The sequence below is a fragment of the Aquarana catesbeiana genome, linkage group LG04, assembly GCF_042186555.1.
Source record: "Aquarana catesbeiana isolate 2022-GZ linkage group LG04, ASM4218655v1, whole genome shotgun sequence".
In the NCBI taxonomy this organism is placed as follows: domain Eukaryota; kingdom Metazoa; phylum Chordata; class Amphibia; order Anura; family Ranidae; genus Aquarana; species Aquarana catesbeiana.
In genome coordinates, this window is record NC_133327.1 from 336,439,257 (window position 1) to 336,458,441 (window position 19,185).

The following is a 19,185-nucleotide window of genomic DNA, read 5'->3' on the forward strand; positions in this document are numbered from 1 at the left end:
CTGATGTAAAGGGGCACTCTGGTGACGGCACCTAATGTAAAGGGGCACTCTGATGGGGACAATGATGTAAGGGGTACACTGATGGGAGACACCAGATGTAAGGGGGCCTTCTGATGAAGAAACCTGATGTAATTGGCACTTTGATAGGAATACCTGATGTAAGGGAGCACTTTGATGGGGACACCTGATATAAGGGAGTACTCTGACAATTGATTTATGGAGGTGGTCTGATGGGGACACCCAATGTAATGAATTACTGTGGTAGGGGCACCTAATGTAAGAGGGAACACTATTGGGGACATTTACAGAGTATTACCAGAGTATGTGGAGGAAACAGTAAGAAAAGCGTGGCTTGCACCAAAAAAAGGAAAGAAGACGCGTACAATCTTTCATGGCACAGACTTTCAGACCTCGGCTGGAAAAAGATTTTAGTGACCAGACCTCCTTGAATTTTAATGACAAAGAAATTGGGGAAATTGGCGCTGCCCTATTATAAGTGTTCAATATTCGGGATAATAGTGGTGGTAATAAAAATATATGTGAACGCACTAAGGTGATCGTGCACTTTCTATACAAAGGACAAACAAATATGAGGCCAGATACCATAAAAGTGCATGAGAGTGAACTATGCTTGCGATATGTTCACTAGGTAAACAGAGCCTTACATATACGTAAGGATAAATGCAATAATTAAAATAAATAATATATAAAAAATAAACACTCTAGAGATGAACATGCAAGTCCTCTGTGATATATAAAAATGTGCAGGTAGGACCAGTGTATATAAAAAGTGAGATAATATGTGTACAATACCCAAATTACAAAAACTAAAAATTATGTAACAGTGTAACCCCCCCCCCCTAAATGGGGCTAATACCCTCAGTAATGAAAAATAAGTGAAGAAATAATTAATTAAACCTTGTCAGCAATTTATGTGTTAATGTGCACTATTTCTAATAAAATGATCCATAAATTCCTGGGACTCTGTGTTTATCATGTATCAGGCCCTGATGGGATTCATATGATAAACAAATTATATACCAGCAAATGTATGTATGGTTTATATGATAAACAAATTATCTACAAGCAAATGTTTGTATGGTTAGATGGTTCCTAGAAAAACTCTTTATGACTGCATAGCATAGTATATAAAGTCTCTGTGAGGAAACAGGCAGCTTCAGTGTCTCTATGGAGAAAAGGCAGTTTTATAGAAGCCACGGCTTTATGCAGTTTTAGATGTCAGAGGGTAAGAGATGGTGACTTTCGTGCTCATTCACACTGGTGGCTCCAAGTGCTCCCCCACTCACCAGACTCAGTCACCCCTGCAGGGGTACTATGCAAAGGAGGGGGTCTCTTGGGATGGCTGTCACTGTAGGTGTGCTTCGCTCCTCCGTGGGATCGCTCCAGTGATCCGACTCAGGGTTTCCACCTGGTGTTCCAGGGCTGGGCTCCTCCACAACTCCCCACCTCCGGTCTGATTTATCCTCCGTATATGAAGAAATAAACAGGGGGCTTCCGTAGTGAAGTACGTCCAGTTTATTGAAAATGTAAAATACAAACGATTCTGTAAAATTTATACCCCATACAGACAAGGCTGCGAGCAAGGATGAGACCAGGAAACAAGTCCGAACGTGCGTCTCACCTTGCGTTCCACCCCGAGCTTCCGGGTATGACGTGTGAGCGTGACTCCGGCTTACGCGTTTCGTCATAGGACGTTTTCAAAGACAATGTCGACACTTCACACATTGATATAGTCCTACGGGCTCCAAACAACCTCCCCTAATTATGTTAATATCGCTCGGGGGGTGTGAGATCAACAGAGCTGCTGGTCTATATGTCAGCCAGAGGAATCAAATGTGGTTTCTAATACATTTTATACATTCTACTTTTTACAGTTTACATTTATCCTTCATCAAAATCTTTCTATAGAGATGGAACCCCTATTGCCATTGTACATTATCCATTTGCCCTAGTCACGATTGTCAAGCTGCATTTATCAGGTATAAATTATGTGAAATATTAAAAATGGCTAACCGAGAAAAATAATAAGGATAAAATAAAAGATAAAAAATAAAATATATATATATATATATATAAAAAATATATATAAAAATTTATAAAAGTGGAAAAATGAAAAAATGGAAAAAATAAATGAATAATAAAAATAGAATTAGATAAAAATGAAATTAGATAAAGATATGATAGAATATTAAAAACATTAATTTTAATAATAATAAATTGATAGTAATTTTTAAAATTTGTTCATATACAGTATAGAGCCTATATGTGATGTATTGTAATTAAGAGAATAGGGATTAATATTAATGGAGATTGAAATAAGCGAGAAGGGACAGACTGAAACTATCATACAAATAGGCATTGCCCCGTTGTAATAATATGTGGGGGTGCCTGCCCCATAAGGTAATGGGGGCCTGGGTGACACTCTTATAAGTTGTCCCATTAAATACCCCCTCATTAGCCACCTTTATATTATTCATACATAGGGGCCTAGGATTATCCTAATATATATTAAAAAGATAAAAATGAAAATGTGAGGGTAAGGGGTACATCTGGGAGCTTTGTACATGGTGCTACAACATGCTACAATTAATCCTAACACATGTAAGGCCCCATAGATGCCAACAGTTACTCCAACCCTGTTAACCTCAGAAGAAAGTAGTTAGGCTGTAGGACTAAGTACATGGTGCCGTATATTACCATGGGTCAGCCTGGCAGATATTATGTAGTCAGATCTGCCAAGTAACCCATACATCCCTGTATATATGCACCTATTCATCCCCTTATGTCTATTGGTTATTCATCAGGCCTAAAGTTATGTATGTGGTAAAGTTCCTAGGATTAATGATTAATATGGCCCTACTATAGTTATACAAGGGCGGATCTGGTACAGCAAGAGACAGACCAGAAAAAGAGACCAGAAAACGAGACCAAAGAGTTTTAAATTATATTGGTTATGGATACATGAATATATTGTGTAATCTAAAGGCTTTTTCTTTCTTTCTCATCCCCCTCCATCTTTGTATGTCAGTGTTTGTAGGGATTTAGGGATTTGCTATATAGCAATTTAAATCTATATCCAGGTTCAACCCTTTGGGGGCAAGGGATCCTAGCTGGTAAATCCAGCTCATTTCATTTCTAGAGATTAGGGTTTCCCTATTACCTCCACGCCAGTTTTCTTTTACTGAATCGATGCCATAAAAGATAAGTCCACTGGGATCTCTATGGTGGACCTCATCAAAATGCCTGGACAAGCTGTGATTGGGAAATCCCTTTCTGATGTTTTTGATATGTTCCCTAATCCGAACAAAGAGGGGACGGGTGGTTCTCCCCACGTACTGGAGATGGCAGGGACATTCTATAATGTACGTGACATGTGTGCTTCGACATGTAATCAGTTGGTTGATGCGGTATTCCTTGTGGTCATTGCATGATTTAAATACGATCTTCTTTCTAGGTTGCCACTTGGCAACTTTACATGGTAAGCATCTCTGACATCTAAAAAACCCTTTTAAGTCGGGACAAATTTTGATGGACTGCGGGGGGTCTATCACATTTCTCACTAAGTGATTCCTTAGGTTGGGTGCCTTCCTGTATACGAACTTGGGTTTTCCGGGTAGGATTTTCGATAGGACAAGATCTTCTTTGAGGATCGGCTAATACTTTCTTACTATACTTTCAAATTCCCTGAATTGACTGTTGAACCCGGTGACAAAAATTATGTCAGCTTCCTTGCTGTTGTTTCTATTCTTATTACAGAAAAGTGAAGTTCTGTCCATTTTCATAATATCTGCTTTTAGCTTCAAGAGTTTATCTTTATCATAGCCTTTTTCATGGAATCTGTTAATTAAGATATCAGCCTGGTCGCTGAAATCATCCAGCATATCACAGTTACGACGTATGCGTAACAATTGTCCTTTGGGGACATTAGATTTCCATCGTGGATGATGGCAGCTGGAAGTGGGGATATACCCATTGCGATCCGTCGCTTTAAAAAATTTGCGGGTAGATAACATATCCCCTACTTTGAAAATTTCCAGATCCAGGTAATCAATCTTTTCATTACTCCACTTGCCGGTAAACGTGATACCATATTTATTCGTATATCTTCTCAAGGAATTTAGTAAGGCTTTCCGGTGTTCCGTCCCATAAGATGATCAGGTCATCTATATACCTTTTATACATCTTTATCTGAGGTATGTTCTTACTATAGATATACTTGTCCTACCACATGTCCATAAATAGGTTGGCTACGCTTGGGGCGTAGCGAGCTCCCATCGCGACACCCTTTGTACGTAATATTTTTTATTGTACCAAAAGTAGTTGCACTCCATGGCTAACTTTAGGCCTTCTAGAATGTAATTAATCTGTTCCTGCTTCATACTTGAATTCATGTGCATTGCTTTTTCAACTCCCTGTAGTCCATCCTTTTGCTCAATGCTAGTGTACAGCGAATTCACATCTACCGCCACCAACAACCATTGTTCTGCTCCTTTGATCTTTTGAAGTTCTTGTATCAGTTGCATACTATCCCGTAAATAAGATTTCCCCTCCTTCACCAGGGGTTTGAGGAATTTGTCTAAGTACTCTCCAAGTCTGGAGAAGATGGAATTAATCCCGCTGACTATGGGCCTCCCTGGTAGTTTTTCCAATCTCTTGTGGATTTTAGGTGTATAATATATCACTGGTGTTTTTGTCGAGTTTGATATCATATATTCGGCCTCTTTGGAATTCAGGATACCTTTGGTTTTACCTTTATCCACATAGGTTCTTAACTTCTTTTCATATTTCCTCTTAGGGTTTCCTGTTAGTTTCTTGTAGGTATTTTCTATATTCAAAAGGTTATTCATCTCCTCCTGGTAATGCTTTTTATTTAAAATGACCAGCCCTCCCCCTTTATCAGCTGGCCTGATTACCACATCATATTTGTTACCTATATCTTTAATGGTTTTCCAAATATTTCTTGATCTCTTCTTACTGTTTCCCATTGCCTTAATATCTTCTTCTACCATTTTCTTAAATGCATTAATGCATTGGTTCCCTGGGGTTTTGGGGTTAAATATGGAATTGTTTTTAAGTTCAGTGTGTATATACTCTGAGTCTTCCCTTCTTACTTCTCCTGGATTCATGGCAAAGTGTTTTTTTATGTTCAGTTTTCTTAGAAACTTTTGGAGATGGATATAGGCCTCAAACTTGTCCAGAGACTTATCAGGAGCGTATTTAAGCCCTAAAACCAACAATCCTAATTCATCTTTTGTAAACTGTACATCACTAAGATTAAAAATCCCTTGGCTTAATAATTTCGGGGCCTTTTTCTTCTTCTTGCCTCCTCGTCTTCCTCTTGTCTGTTTTCTCTTTCTATTTGCCTGTATGTGGGTCCCATATTTGTTCCCTGATGATAATCCCTCCTGACTCCAGTTCGTGGATTTATTTCGGATCTCTGATGTATGTTTTGGCCCACTGTTTTTCTCGGGCTCCAATAGCGATCTTCCGGCCTTGGTCCTCCATACGCATTCCGTTCTCTCCACCCGGGGTTCCTGTAGGGGATACGGGGTCTCCATCTCCCCGGGGGCTTGTCTTGGTAGGTGACTCGGGGAAAATCCCTACGACCCTCATATCCTCTACCGTACATGGGATATTTTCCTCTGTAATCATCCTTTAATGGGGAATACCTGTTACGTACGGGTATGTTGTATCTATTATTTGATGGAACACCAGGTGGAATTCACTACCCTTGCTCTATGGGCTTTAGCATGTTTCTTTCAACATACACTCTTATGCCCTGTACACACGATCGGACATTGATCGGACATTCCGACAACAAAATCCATGGATTTTTTATGACGGATGTTGGCTCAAACTTGTCTTGCATACACACGGTCACACAAAGTTGTCAGAAAATCCAATAGTTCTGAACGCGGTGACGTAAAACACGTACGTCGGGACTATAAACGGGGCAGTAGCCAATAGCTTTTGTCTCTTAATTTATTCTGAGCATGCGTGGCACTTTGTGCGTCGGATTTGTGTACACACGATCGGAATTTCATAGCAAGCTCTCAAACTTTGTGTGTCGGAAATTCCTATGGAAAATGTGTGATGGAGCCTACACATGGTCGCAATTTCTGACAACAAGGTCCTATCACACATTTTCACAAAATCCGACTGTGTGTACAGGGTATAATGTTCATATTACTTAGGGTGTGACAAATTGGGGTCCACTATGGGCACAGTCTGCATTTTAGTTTGAAGCATTCAATGGTGTACTGTTATGATTGATAAAAAGTTCAAATGCTGTTATCATGCAGATATACAATTCATATCTGAAAATCAGAAATATGCCTCTTTATGAGAAAGAAATCATGCATAGTGCTATCAAACCCATTAAAAGATTGTATACAACCCTAAAAGACAACAACAAAGAAGAAGTGTGTTACTTGGAAGATTCAGTCCAGGCTCTTGGTCCTTACAAAAGACGTCCAGTGAGACCATCACATTTTATTTATCTATTGCTTTGCATAGTGTTTTAGAAATCGTTAAACAAAATATGATCGCAAGATACTACAATCGTGTGGCAGTAAACAAAGTGATTTTCTATGCAAGCTCAAACAAGGGAATAACTTTGTGGAATAGTTCCACAGCAATTTTAAATAATGGAGATTTCTTTACTGTTGAATCTTATCTTGTGCTTGATAATTCCAGTACCGTATATACTCGAGTATAAGCCAACCCGAATATAAGCTAAGGCACCTAATTTTACCACAAAAAACTGGGAAAACTTATTGACTCGAGTATAAGCCTAGGGTGAGAAATGCGCAGCTACTGTAAGTGGAAAAGAGGGTCAACAATGCCCATTTGCATGCCTCACTGTGCCCATTTGCAGCCATAGGTCACTCGTTCTTCAAACTCGGTAGTTAAGGGTTCCTAGATGCCCCCTAGCTGCAGCCAAAATTTGGGGTCACTGGACCCAAAGGGTCCTGAAATGACATTGCTACAGATGGACACAGTTGACCGACTTTGGGGGCCCGTATTTCGGGGCCACTTGGTACTAGGAACCCCAAATTTGGTGTGCAAACCCAGTAGAACTAGCACTACAACATACCCAAAGCTATCGTTCCTAGCACCAAGTGGCCCCCGAAATACAGGGCCCCAAATTCGGTTCGGAAAATGTCAAGCACTTTTCTGCACCAGAGAATGACATTTTCCGAACCAACTTTGGGGCCCCATATCTGTGTTGTAGTGCTAGGTCCACTGGGTTTGCACATAAATTTTGGGGTTCCTAGAACCAAGTGGCCCCGAGATACGGGGCCCCAAAGTCGTTTCGGAAAATGTAATTCTCTGCTGCAGAAAAGTGCTTGACTCGAGTATAAGCCAAGGGGGGCATTTTCAGCACAAAAAAATGTGCTGAAAAACTTGGCTTATACTCGAGTATATACGGCAATTGGCAGGTTTCTGTCACTTGCTTGTGACCATGCTGCTATTTGCAGGGATAGAGAAGTCAAACTGGGGCATTTAGTTCTCATGAATATAGTTCCTGGCCATCCTGTGGCAATACCAGCTTCATTCCTCAAGAATAAATGTGTTTTTATTTAAACAACAAATGCGCACTATGCTGTAGTGGGCTTGCCAACAAATCTATATGACTTAAATGGATTATGTCCAAATATGAGAGAAGAACCGCACTCCGGAGTGCTCTTCTCTTATATTTGGATTTATTGCATGTCAGGCTGTGGCGTGCCTTTGGAGTTGGCACCTAGTAAGCAGACAAGATCCTCGGACTGGGAAGGTTCTCAGTCATCCAGGTCATGGTATATCTGTAAAAAAATAAATCAAGGCAACTGGACTTGCTGTATTTTTCTTGAAGACATTTTTCTGGACATCCGACAAGCTTTCTCAATTCAGAATGACTTGTACAGGAATGCTCTGGGAATGTAAAGTGGATGTGAGCGTTGTATTTGCTTTGTATTAAATGGATGATTTGTTTGAAATCTTATAAAAAAATAAAATATTTTGTTTGAATCTTTTGGTTTTGATTATTTTTAAGTTTTAAAAGAGTAAAACAAACTGTATTAAAATGGGAGTGGGTCTCTTTTAAATGTATTCATAATGTTATCTATGTTATAGGTTTTTTTTTTTTTTTTTTTTACAGTACTTTTAATTAAATTTTACAAAAAATTATTAAACATGTTAGTTGAAATGCCTTTATTAGATGTTAAAAAGAATCGGAAAAATATATTTAAAAAATATATTTTCCAATATATTTACATTTGCATTTACAAATATATTTGAATATATATGTCGAAATACCTTTTTTATTTATTAAAAAACGTCTGAAAAATATTTTTTTAAATTACATTTTCAAATATATGTCTTTGAAAACACATTTAATCTACATTTTTGGAATGCATTTACAAATGATATAAAAATATATGTTAAAATGACTTTTAAATATGTTAAAAAATCTTAGGAATATATTTTAAAAATGTATTTTCAAATATATGTCAGGCATAAAATACATTTAAACAATTTTTTTTGGAATGCATTTACAAATATATGTTTAAATCTATTTTTTTAGATGTTCAAAAATATCTGGAAAATATATTAAAAAAAATATATTTTTAAATATATGCCTTTGGAAAATATATTTTAAGGTACATTTTTGGAATACATGTTAAAATGTATTAGCGTAGGCCAATATATTGTAAATATATGTACCATATATATATTTGTTTCTAAATATATTGGAAATATATTTTTCTTCCATATGGAAAGTTAATCCCCTGCAATGGTTTACAGCAAAGAAGAGACATGGGTTGATACTAAAGGAGTAGAAGCTGTTCATTTATTTTATTCAAAACACCTAAAATGAACACAAACTATACAAAAACAATTATCCAATAGTTAATAATGTGGTTGATTACATTCCACCCTCCCCCCACCCAATCAAGAAGAGGCACAGGTGGGCCAAATCTAAATGATATAAACATAGATATATGAATAACCCACATATTTTGCTGAAATGTTAGGCAGAATAGGATGAATCTGGATAGAACATTACTTAAGATTGGGGTCCCAAATGATATAAAATAAACCCCCAGAAGGGGATATTAAAGGCTAGGCTCAGAGACCAAAATCACGGGACGTTTTACAAGCAAAGAGAAGAGAAGAGTTCCCAAATTTTACTAAGTTCACTAAAAAATACACAAGAAATATAAACCCTTGGTCAAATTATAGACTAAAAAAGTTATTTAGAAACCATTTAAAGAAAAAGAAATACAAGACATTCTTACCATCATCATATTCTCACGTAGTTAGTGATTATATGTGTGGTCATGCGGACATGAAAGGGAAAGAATTAAACCACCGTGTCCCCACCCTTTATATTCTCTGTGTCCCCCCAAGAACTGCCCCCTCCACTGTTGGAGTTGTGAGAAAATCCTGCCAAGATGTCAGCCAGGACAAAACTACCAGGTGGAGGGGGAAGTTCTCTCCCCACAAGTGCAGGGTAAGTGGCAAGATGCTGCCGCCATTCGCCATATGGAAGGGACCGAACCTGAAGCCACATCACCGGAAGAGACGTCATTCCAAACCAAAAGATGGGCCACAGATAGAACACCATTGCCATCTGTGCTTCACAGAGGAGCGCAATCGAAGGCCAGAAGCACAAGGAAAACCCATATCCAGGTATCGAGGCCAGGGCAAACCTGTGAGTAGCCATACAAGTGGGGACAAAGGTTGGGGAAGGAAAAACAACCAGACCCAACCAATCAACCAAATATCAATTGCCTTTAAAAAAGTAAAGAAAGATATAACAGATTCAACTCTTCTGGGAAGGCTGTCCACATTGTTTAGGAGCGTGTCTATGGGAATGTTTGACTATTCTTCCAGAAGCGCATTTGTGAGGTCCACTGATGTGGATAAGAAGGCCTGGCTTGCAGTCTCCGCTCTAATTCATCCCAGAGATGTTCTATTAGGTTGAGGTTAGGACTCTGCGCAGGCCAGTCAAGTTCCTCCACCCCAAACTCGCTCATCCATGTCTTTATGGTCCTTATTTTGTGCACTGCTGCTCAGTCATGTTGGAATAGGAAGGGGCCATCCCCAAACTGTTTCCACAAAGTTGGGAGCAGGAAATTGTCCAAAAATGTCTTGGTATGCTGACGCCTTAAGAGGGGCCAAGCCTGACCCCTGAAAAACAACCCCACACCATAAATACCCCCTCCACCAAATGATTTGGACTAATGCACAAAGCTTTACTTAATACCTTTGGTAAAGTAGTGTATACAGTATGATGAGGATTCAACAAATGTGTCATTTGAGGAGAGGCAGGAGGCCCTGGTACCCTATAGAGAATACAAGAAAGTTCCCAATTCAAAAAAATACATAAGTTGAACTCTTTACTAAGTTGGTAATGAGGGATGTGAAATCGGATTTCATGTAAAAAGGCCAGCTTTGTCAAGAAGTCGTTTACAGGCACTGCAATCACTTTTGAAACGTAAAAATCTAGTCATTGAACCATGCGATAAGGGGTGTAATATTGTTGTTATGACACAGGATCAATATGTAGGGATGTGTGAAAGAATTTAGAAAAATAGCACTTGGTAGCAGAGGGTACCACCTACTATTGCTTCTAATTTCCAACACTCCTTTTTTGAGATCATAAATACAGCATATAAGGAGCGACTAATTAGTAAGGACGCAAGATTTTTTGCAGGTTAAACATCCTATCACCCTTACATTTTATGCCCTTCATAAGACCCATAAGAATGAACGAACCTCCAGTTAGACCAATCGTATCTGGTATACAAACTTTGACTCATATAGCGAGTAAACTCATTTTTTGTGCCCCCATGTGGAGAGTTTACTTTCATATTTGAAGGACATAATCTACTTATTAACAATTCTTGACAATTTTCTTAGATTGACATTGAGATAGTTGATTCTAATAAATCAACTATTGTTTTTAGATGTACCGTTACTTTTTTAGATGGACTTTAATTTATCATCAAAGTTTATATGAAAGGATATTCTCAGTTCTGAAAAGGCGGGATTACCATGAAACACATAGACTGAACACAGTACAGCGTGTTGAGATGCTTTTTGCTTTCAGACGCATTTTGATTGCAGTTAACAAGAAGACCCTTCTTATTGCTTAACCACTTGCTTACCGGGCACTTTCACTCCCTTCCTGCCCAGGCCAGTTTTCAGCTTTCAGTGCTGTTGCACTTTGAATGACAATTGTGTGGTCATGCTACACTGTACCCATATGAAATGTTTATAATATTCTTCACACAAATAGAGCTTTCTTTTTGTGTGAGCTTTCTTTTTGTGTGGTATTTAATCACCACAAGGTTTTTTATTTTTTGCTAAAAAAACAAAAATAAGACCGAAAATTTCGAAGAAAAAAAAAAACGTTTTTAATAGTTTGTTATAAAATTTTGCAAACAGGTAATTTTTCTCCTTCATTGATGTGCGCTGATGAGGCTGCACTGATGGGTACTGATAGGCTGCACTGATAAGGCAGCACTGATAGGTGGCACTGATGAGGCTGCACTGATAGGTGGCACTGATGGGCGCTAATGGGTGGCACTGATAGGTGGCACTGATAGGCAGCACTGAAGGGCACTGATAGGCGGCACTGATCAGAAAGGAAAAAATATCCTTCATATGTCAAATGCGAAGCAAAAATGTAAATGATACAACGCACAATGAAACTTGCATTACATTAGTATACTACCATGCACACAAACCTGCATTGTTTTTTTTGCATTTTTGCATTCTCTGCATCCTAGAAAATATCTTGTGAGGTAACTTCCTGTTTTCTTGTTCTCTCAGATTTCAGCTCTTTCAGATCCAACTTCACCTGCTGATCAGCAATTGTTCTGTAGTGGGCAGCAAACAGGACACAACCACAGGAGAAAGAGCAAGCACAGAGTCCCATCTCCACCATTTCTTCCTCATGAAGCTCGGGCATACCAGCTCTACACACTGTACAGGGGAAAGGATGGCAAAGTTATGCAAGTAATGCCATAAAGTCAAGGATACTACATGTACAAGATGAAATAAAAATTGAAGAAATTAAGTAAAAAAAAAAAATCTCCTTTTTACTGTGTCCTGAGCTTCATTTTTGTTTTAATCAAACAGTTTGTTCAATTTTGAGGCATCTGTAAAAATTCTTCATATACTGTAAAATAAATTCATCCTTTTTGTTAGCTCTGACAGGTGACACATAGCAGTGGTAATGTCCAAAGTGCAGTTAGGCCTTGTTCACACAAGTGTACTACAGTGTACACCTATGCAAGGGCATAAACTGAACAGGCACAGATGTAAAAAACTGACATCTCTCCCATTCAGCTCTGACTCAGCAGGATATCCGTATGCCGATCCCCTGCTAAACGGAGTGGAATAGCTATGTTAAACAGCCCTTAGGTCAATTTCACATGGGCATACTTATGCATACACCTGTGTGAGGACCGTGGCATCCGTGTGCAGGCAATCCCATTCCTGTCAACTGGGACGCATCAGCTGTGTCCCAATTTGACACCCCTGTGGGAACATACACTGCGTTCGGGGACCCACACAGATGTCAAATTGGGAGCAGTGGCTTTGTCTGTGTAGCCACTGCATCCCAGTTGACATAAATGGGACTGCCTGCACATGGATGCACATAACACCTGTGCATCCTGTGCAGGCAAAACACAGCCCTCACACGGGTGTATGTTTAAACTGGGAGTAAACTTCTATGCGTAATTTTTACCTATAGCTGAACTGTAGATGCAGCCGGCGACGTCACCGGCGCATGCGCTCTGAAGGAACGGCCACCTGGGCTCTTCCTTCAGAGTCCTGTACCACAAATGGCAGCTCCCACATGCATACGCGGGAGTGATGTCATCGCGGCTCTGACCACTCACACAGCCGGAGACCGGGTGAAGATGGAAGCGCCTTCAGCGGTGACAGAGCGTTGCTGGAGGGGCTTTGTTATAAGGCAAGTTTCACATAATGCGCTAGTATGCGATGTATACTAGCACATTATGACATTGCCTTGCATGTTGGAAAAAAACCCCAAAAAACTGCAGTTTACTAACACTTTAAATATGCCCGTGTAAACGAGGCCTAACTTTGATAACAAAGCTATATAACAGAGAACACACAAAGAGCTCTTGATCTGAAAACATCTGGTAAGAATGTGTTAAAATATTTGATTGTATGTTCTCTGTAGGCTCCCATCAATGGTTGTCGCTGTGAGCCACTCATAAGTAAGCTGGAGAACCAACTGGAAGCCACCAAGGAGGAAATAAAAGCTGAGATTGGCACTGTGCAAGATCAAATGAATGCAAAACTGGGGCAGATGGACAGTAAAACCCAGCACCAGGTGCGATGCTCTTTACTGCTGATGTACCCAATCCTAAAGATTTAATAAGCATTCGTAAAACCTAGTCAGCTTGTAATAAGTATTTGGTATTGATTGTGTTAGCAGTTTTTGAATACCAAAATAGTTTAGCGTATGCCAAGTCTGAGCAAATTCCTCTAGTACACAATATCTCACTCCCTTTGTTATTGATCTGTGTGTAGCTGCGTGTCTTGGACAAGTTAATGATGGAGAGGATGTCTGCAGAGAGGGCGGAATGTATCTGCCGCCTCCAGCAACAGTCTGAAGTGCAGAAAAATGAAGCTGATAAACGGCAGGTATAAAAGTCTTATAGCTATTTGACTCTTTTCAGTTGTTATAGTGCCATAAAATGTGTAAGTAGATGCTGAATACAAACAAAAGTGCCATGATTTATTCATAGATATATTTATTCTTACCTAAAACGACATGATCTGGGGATCTTTATGCCTCCCGTGTGAAGTATGGGGTGCCTGAGCTGGAGGCTTTTTGGGACTCTGTCTCCTTTTCCATCCTAGAGCCCTCCAAACATGAAAAGCTTGACTCTGCTATTTCACTGGAGGAAGTTCAGGAAGCCATAGGGTGGTTGCAGGGCTGATGTTCTATCCACCGAGTTTTATTCTCTGCATGCTGAACTTTTGGCCCCCAGGCTTACAGACCTGTTATCTCGGTATCTCTCATTGGACTCTCTTGCCAGTTTTTATGGCAGAGGCAATTATTGTGTTGGTGCCCAAACCAGGGAAAGACCCTCATGAGTGTGCCTCCTACAGGGCGATTTCCTTGCTCAATGTGGATGCAAAGATACGTGCAAAAATTTTAGCTACTCAATTTTCTACGGTGTTGGATGACCTGATCCAACTGGATCAAAGCAGTTTTATGCCTATGATGGGCAACAATATTATCAATATTAGATGCCTCTTTCTAAATCTATCTGTGCCTAATGATAATATGGGTACAAAAGTCATTGCTTTACTTGATGCAGAGAAGGCATTTGATTCAGTGGAGTGCACCTATCTGAGATTTGGTTTGGGCCTGTCTTTCTGCAGTGGCTTCAGTTTCTTATAGATATTATTGGGCCCGAGTGCGTACCAATTCCCAGCTGTTGGACTTGTTTCTGTTACAGAGGAGTACTCGTCAAGGCTGCCCACTTTCTCCTAGTGTCAGAAACCATGAATTAGACTGAGACAGAAGTGCAGAAAAATCACACTAGTTTAATAATATAAAAAGGTAAACAGCAAATGTAGTCAAAACATAGCCAGAGATCGGTAACCGGAACGGATAGTCAGACAAGCCAGGACGTCAGGGAGCCAGGGATCGGCGTACTTCAGGACAAGCCAGGAAATCAGGAAACTGGAGAATCAGCGTAGTGGAACAGCAAGCAGGATCAGGAACCAGAAGGGACGTCAGCCAAGCAAGTCTTTAACAGGTACACAGAAGAGAGTCTCTGATATGTTAACCTGGCGAAGGCAGAGAGGATCTGAACAGCTTAAGTAACCAGCAGGACTGGCAAGCAGGATATCATCCTCAGGTGAGTCACTGTGGAAAAGATTGGAGCTGGTAATTAGCCGACAGCTGAGCGATCTGCTCTGAGAAGGAAGGGCTGAGCCCAGCCCTGACAGTACCCCCTCCTCAACGACCCCTCCCCCTCAGAGGATCACCAGGTTTGAGGGGAAAACATCTATGGAAAACATGGAGGAGGACAGGGACATGTACATCCGAGGATGAGACCCAAGAGCATTCCTCCGGACCGTACCCTTTACAATGCACCAGGTACTCATGGGGCGCCCACGGAACCTATGGGAGTCAACAATAGACTGTACCTCATACTCCTCATGGTTCTCAACCTGTACAGGGTGAGGATGTGGCAATGAGGTGGTAAAGCGGTTGCAGACCAAAGGTTTTAATAAGGAGACATGAAATACATTTGAAATATGCATATTAGAAGGAAAGTTATGCGTAAGCCACTGGGTTAATCCTGTGAAGAATACGGAAAGGCCCAATAAACCCAGGTGCGAACTTCAGTGAGGGAACATGAAGTCAGAGGTTGCGAGATGACAGCCAGACCCTGTCCCCAACCTGGTAGGAAGGCGCAGGCGGCTGCGGTCAGCATGGAGTCTGTACCTATCATTGGCATGTCGCAAAGCCTCCTGGACTTGTGCCCAAGTGGAACGAAGACCACGGAGATGCTCCTCTATTGCAGGAATGCTCTGCAGAAAAAATGAGTCAAACAGGAAGGTTGCAAACTATAGTTCGTCATAAATGGGGACAATCAGGAAGCAGAATTCAAGGCACTATTGTGAGCAAACTTCGCCCAAGGTTAGAGGTCTGACCAGTTGTTACGATGGTCAGAAATATAGCAACGTAGAAACTGCTCCAAGGACTGGTTGGCTCGTTCAGCGGCCCCATTAGACTGCAGGTAATATGCAGAGGAGAAAGCAAGCTGAATTCCCAGCTGTGCACAAAAGGCCCGTCAGAACTGGGACACAAACTGACTACCCCTGTCCGAGATGAACACCTTGGGTAGCCCATAGAAGCGAAAGATCTCTCGAGCAAAAATGGAAGCCAGTTCCTTAGATGTGGGCAACTTCTTAAGTGGAATGCAATGAGACATTTTCGAGAACTGATCAACCACCATAAGGATAACTGTTTTGCCCTGAGAGTTGGGTAACTCCACAATGAAATCTTTGGACAGGTGGGTCTAAGGCCTCTCTCCATTGGTTATGGGTTGTAGGAGGCCCACTGGAAGATGTTGTGGTGTCTTACTCTGAGCACACACGGAACAAGCAGCTACAAAGGCGGCTACATCAGCACGTTGACTAAGCCGCCAGAATTGTTGAGAAATGGCCCAAAAGAGTTGATTTTTCCCTTGGTGACCAGCAGCCTTGGGAGAATGGTACGTTTGGAGCACGGCAGTCAGGAACAAAGCAGCAGTCACAAGGTTTCTCAGGAGGAGCATGGATCTGAGCGGCAAGAATCTTGTCAGCCAAAGGATAAGTGAGACTGGTGCGAACCATAGCCAAAATATGATCAGGAGGAATCACTGGAACTTGACCGATTCCAACTTGGAAGTGGAGGAAAATTGTCATGACAAATCATCACCTCTTACATTCTTAGTACTGGGTAAGAATGAGACTATGTAATTGAAGCTTGACAAGAAAAGAGCCCATCGCGCCCTTCTGGGAGAGAGGCGTTTAGCCTCAGACAAGAATGTGAGAATCTTATGGTCAGTAAGAATGAGAACCGGCACAGTGGTACCTTCAAGGCGATGTCTCCATTCCTTAGGGACGAAAATTATCGCTAACAACTCTCTGTCCCCAATCTCGTAATTGCATTCCGCAGGTGCCAATTTCTTGGAAAAGTAGCCACACGGATGCATAGCGCTCTCAGGGGTAGAACGTTGAGACAGAACGGCGCCAACTCCAGTCTCAGAAGCATCAACTTCAAGGATAAAGGGTAGTGTAGGATCGGGATGTGCCAACACTGGAGCAGAAACAAATGCCTTAACGGAGTCCGGAGACCAACTCTGTGGGTTACCGTCCTTTCTGGTCATATCAGTCAGGGGTTTGACCAGGGACGAGAAGTTACGAATAAACTTCCGATAATAATTGGCAAAGTCAGGAAAACATTGCAGAGGACTTATACCCACGGGTCGTGCCACTGTAGGACTGCAGAAAGTTTCTTTGGGTCCATCGAAAAACCAGAAGTGGTAATGACATAACCCAGGAATTTAACCTGTTCGCGATGGAACTTGCATTTCTCCAATTTACAATAGAGATTGTTTTCTCTCATCTTCTGAAGCATACGACAGACATCTGTGTGGTGGCTCTCTAGAGACTTGGAAAATATGAGGATATTGTCGAGATAAACCACCACACATATCTGCAACAAATCTCGGAGGACATCGTTGATAAATTCCTGGAAAACTGCCGGGGCTTTGCAAAGGCCAAATGGCATTATGAGGTACTCGTAATGGCCTATTGTGGTATTAAATTCAGTTTTTCATTTGTCTCCCTTCTTAATCCTTTTTATGCCCCTCTCAAATCAAGCTTTGTGAAAACCGTTGCTCCCTTGAGGCGGTCAAATAACTCCATAATCAACGGAATCGGATAGGCATTCTTAATCGTGAAACGATTGAGACCCCTATAATCAATACAAGGTTTCAGTTCACCACTCTTCTTCTTCACAAAGAAGAAACCAGCACCAGCAGATGATTTGCGGATGAATCCTCGAGAAAGTGCGTCTGCAACATACTCCTCCATGGCCTTATCCTCCAAAACTGACAAATGGTAAACCCAGCCACGAGGGGGTATGGCACCAGGTTGAAGGTCAATTGCGCAATCATACGACCAGTGTGGAGGCAAAGTACCGGCTTGACCTTTGTCAAAGACATCACTAAAATCGCGGTACTTCTCCGGCATGGAGGAGAGTGAAGAGGTGCACAGGACCTTAGCCACCTTCTGAAAACATGTCTTGCTGCATTGTGGCAATGAGGAAAGGACATCAGCACAAAGCCAATCAAAAGAGGGGTTGTGCCTCTGTAACCAAGGATAACCAATAACCACCGAAAACTTAGGTGAGGAAATGACTTGGAATTGGATTATCTCATGGTGAAGAGCCCCTAGGGCCATGGACAATGGAACAGACTCATGGGTCACATGGGCAGGCTGTAGAAGTCTCCCGTCAAGAGCCTCAATGGCAAGTAGAGTGGCACAAAGCTGCAGCGGAATCGAGTGCTTCGATACAAAGGAAGCATCAATGAACAGGCCTGCAGCCCCAGAGTCGATTCGAGCCTGTATCTCGATGGATGACTTAGACCAAGAAAGGGTTACTGAAACCAGGGACTTATCCTTCTGGATAACTGGGTATGAAACAACGGCACCTAAGGTCTGTCTGCTACACGGCCTCAAGGTTTGGGCGTTCCCAGGACGGGTAGGACAAGACTTAAAACAGTGACCAGCCTGGCCACAATAAAGGCACAATCTCTCCCTCCTCCTAAAGGTTCTCTCATCCCCAGAGAGACGGGCTTCGTGTGAAGCCCAAGTGCATGGGTTCACCCTCACTTGACGACTTGGTAACTTCTCCAACTCAGTGGGTATATCTCGGGCTGCTATCTCATCTTTGATGGTATTTGAGAGACCATGAGAAAAAGCAGCCACGAGGGCCTCATTGTTCCAAGCAACCTCTGCAGCCAGAGTACGGATTCAATGGCGTAATCGGTAACAGTTCTCGTACTCTGTTTGATGGACATGAGGCACTTGGCAGCTGAAGCGGAGCGTGCTGGAACGTCAAATACCCTTTTAAAGGAAGCCACAAACTCTGGGTAACTCAGGACAATGGGTTTTTGCGTCTCCCATAGAGAGTTTGCCCAGGCCAAGGCTCTCTCAGAAAGCAAAGGTATCACAAAACCTACTTTGCTTCTGTCCTTGGGAAACGCCTGGGGCAGCATCTCAAGGCATATCTCAACCTGGTTGAGAAACCCTCTGCATTGGACTGGATCGCCCCCAAATCGATGGGGAAGAGGAGCAGAACCAGACATACATCCTAAAGAGGTAATACTCGAGGCAGGTACCTGCACAGAGACAGCAGCAGGGGTGGCCTGCAACACAGGTTGTACCGGAGCAGCCACAGTGGGAGATTCCAGGTGAGCCGTGTGACTCAGGAGCACCTGTAACGCCTTGGCAAACTGATCCATGCGGTGATCCTGCTCATCCAATCTGGAAAAAATATTACCAACAAGTGGATTTACTGCATCTTCTGAATTCATGGCCTTCGCCTACTGTCAGATA

At 41.6% G+C, this 19,185-nt stretch overlaps 1 protein-coding gene across 5 annotated transcripts in view; it reads left to right on the forward strand.

The window, feature by feature from the left end:
* The window catches only part of ANKRD6 (ankyrin repeat domain 6), a 345,397-nt gene that overhangs the window by 298,284 nt on the left and 27,928 nt on the right, over positions 1-19,185 (forward strand). For all 5 annotated transcript variants that reach the window (XM_073626931.1, XM_073626933.1, XM_073626934.1 and 2 more), the window contains exons 13-15: positions 11,848-12,033; positions 13,232-13,384; positions 13,585-13,698. In XM_073626931.1, the coding sequence (XP_073483032.1) occupies positions 11,848-12,033; positions 13,232-13,384; positions 13,585-13,698 (453 nt within the window). The remainder of the gene's footprint in view (positions 1-11,847; positions 12,034-13,231; positions 13,385-13,584; positions 13,699-19,185) is intronic.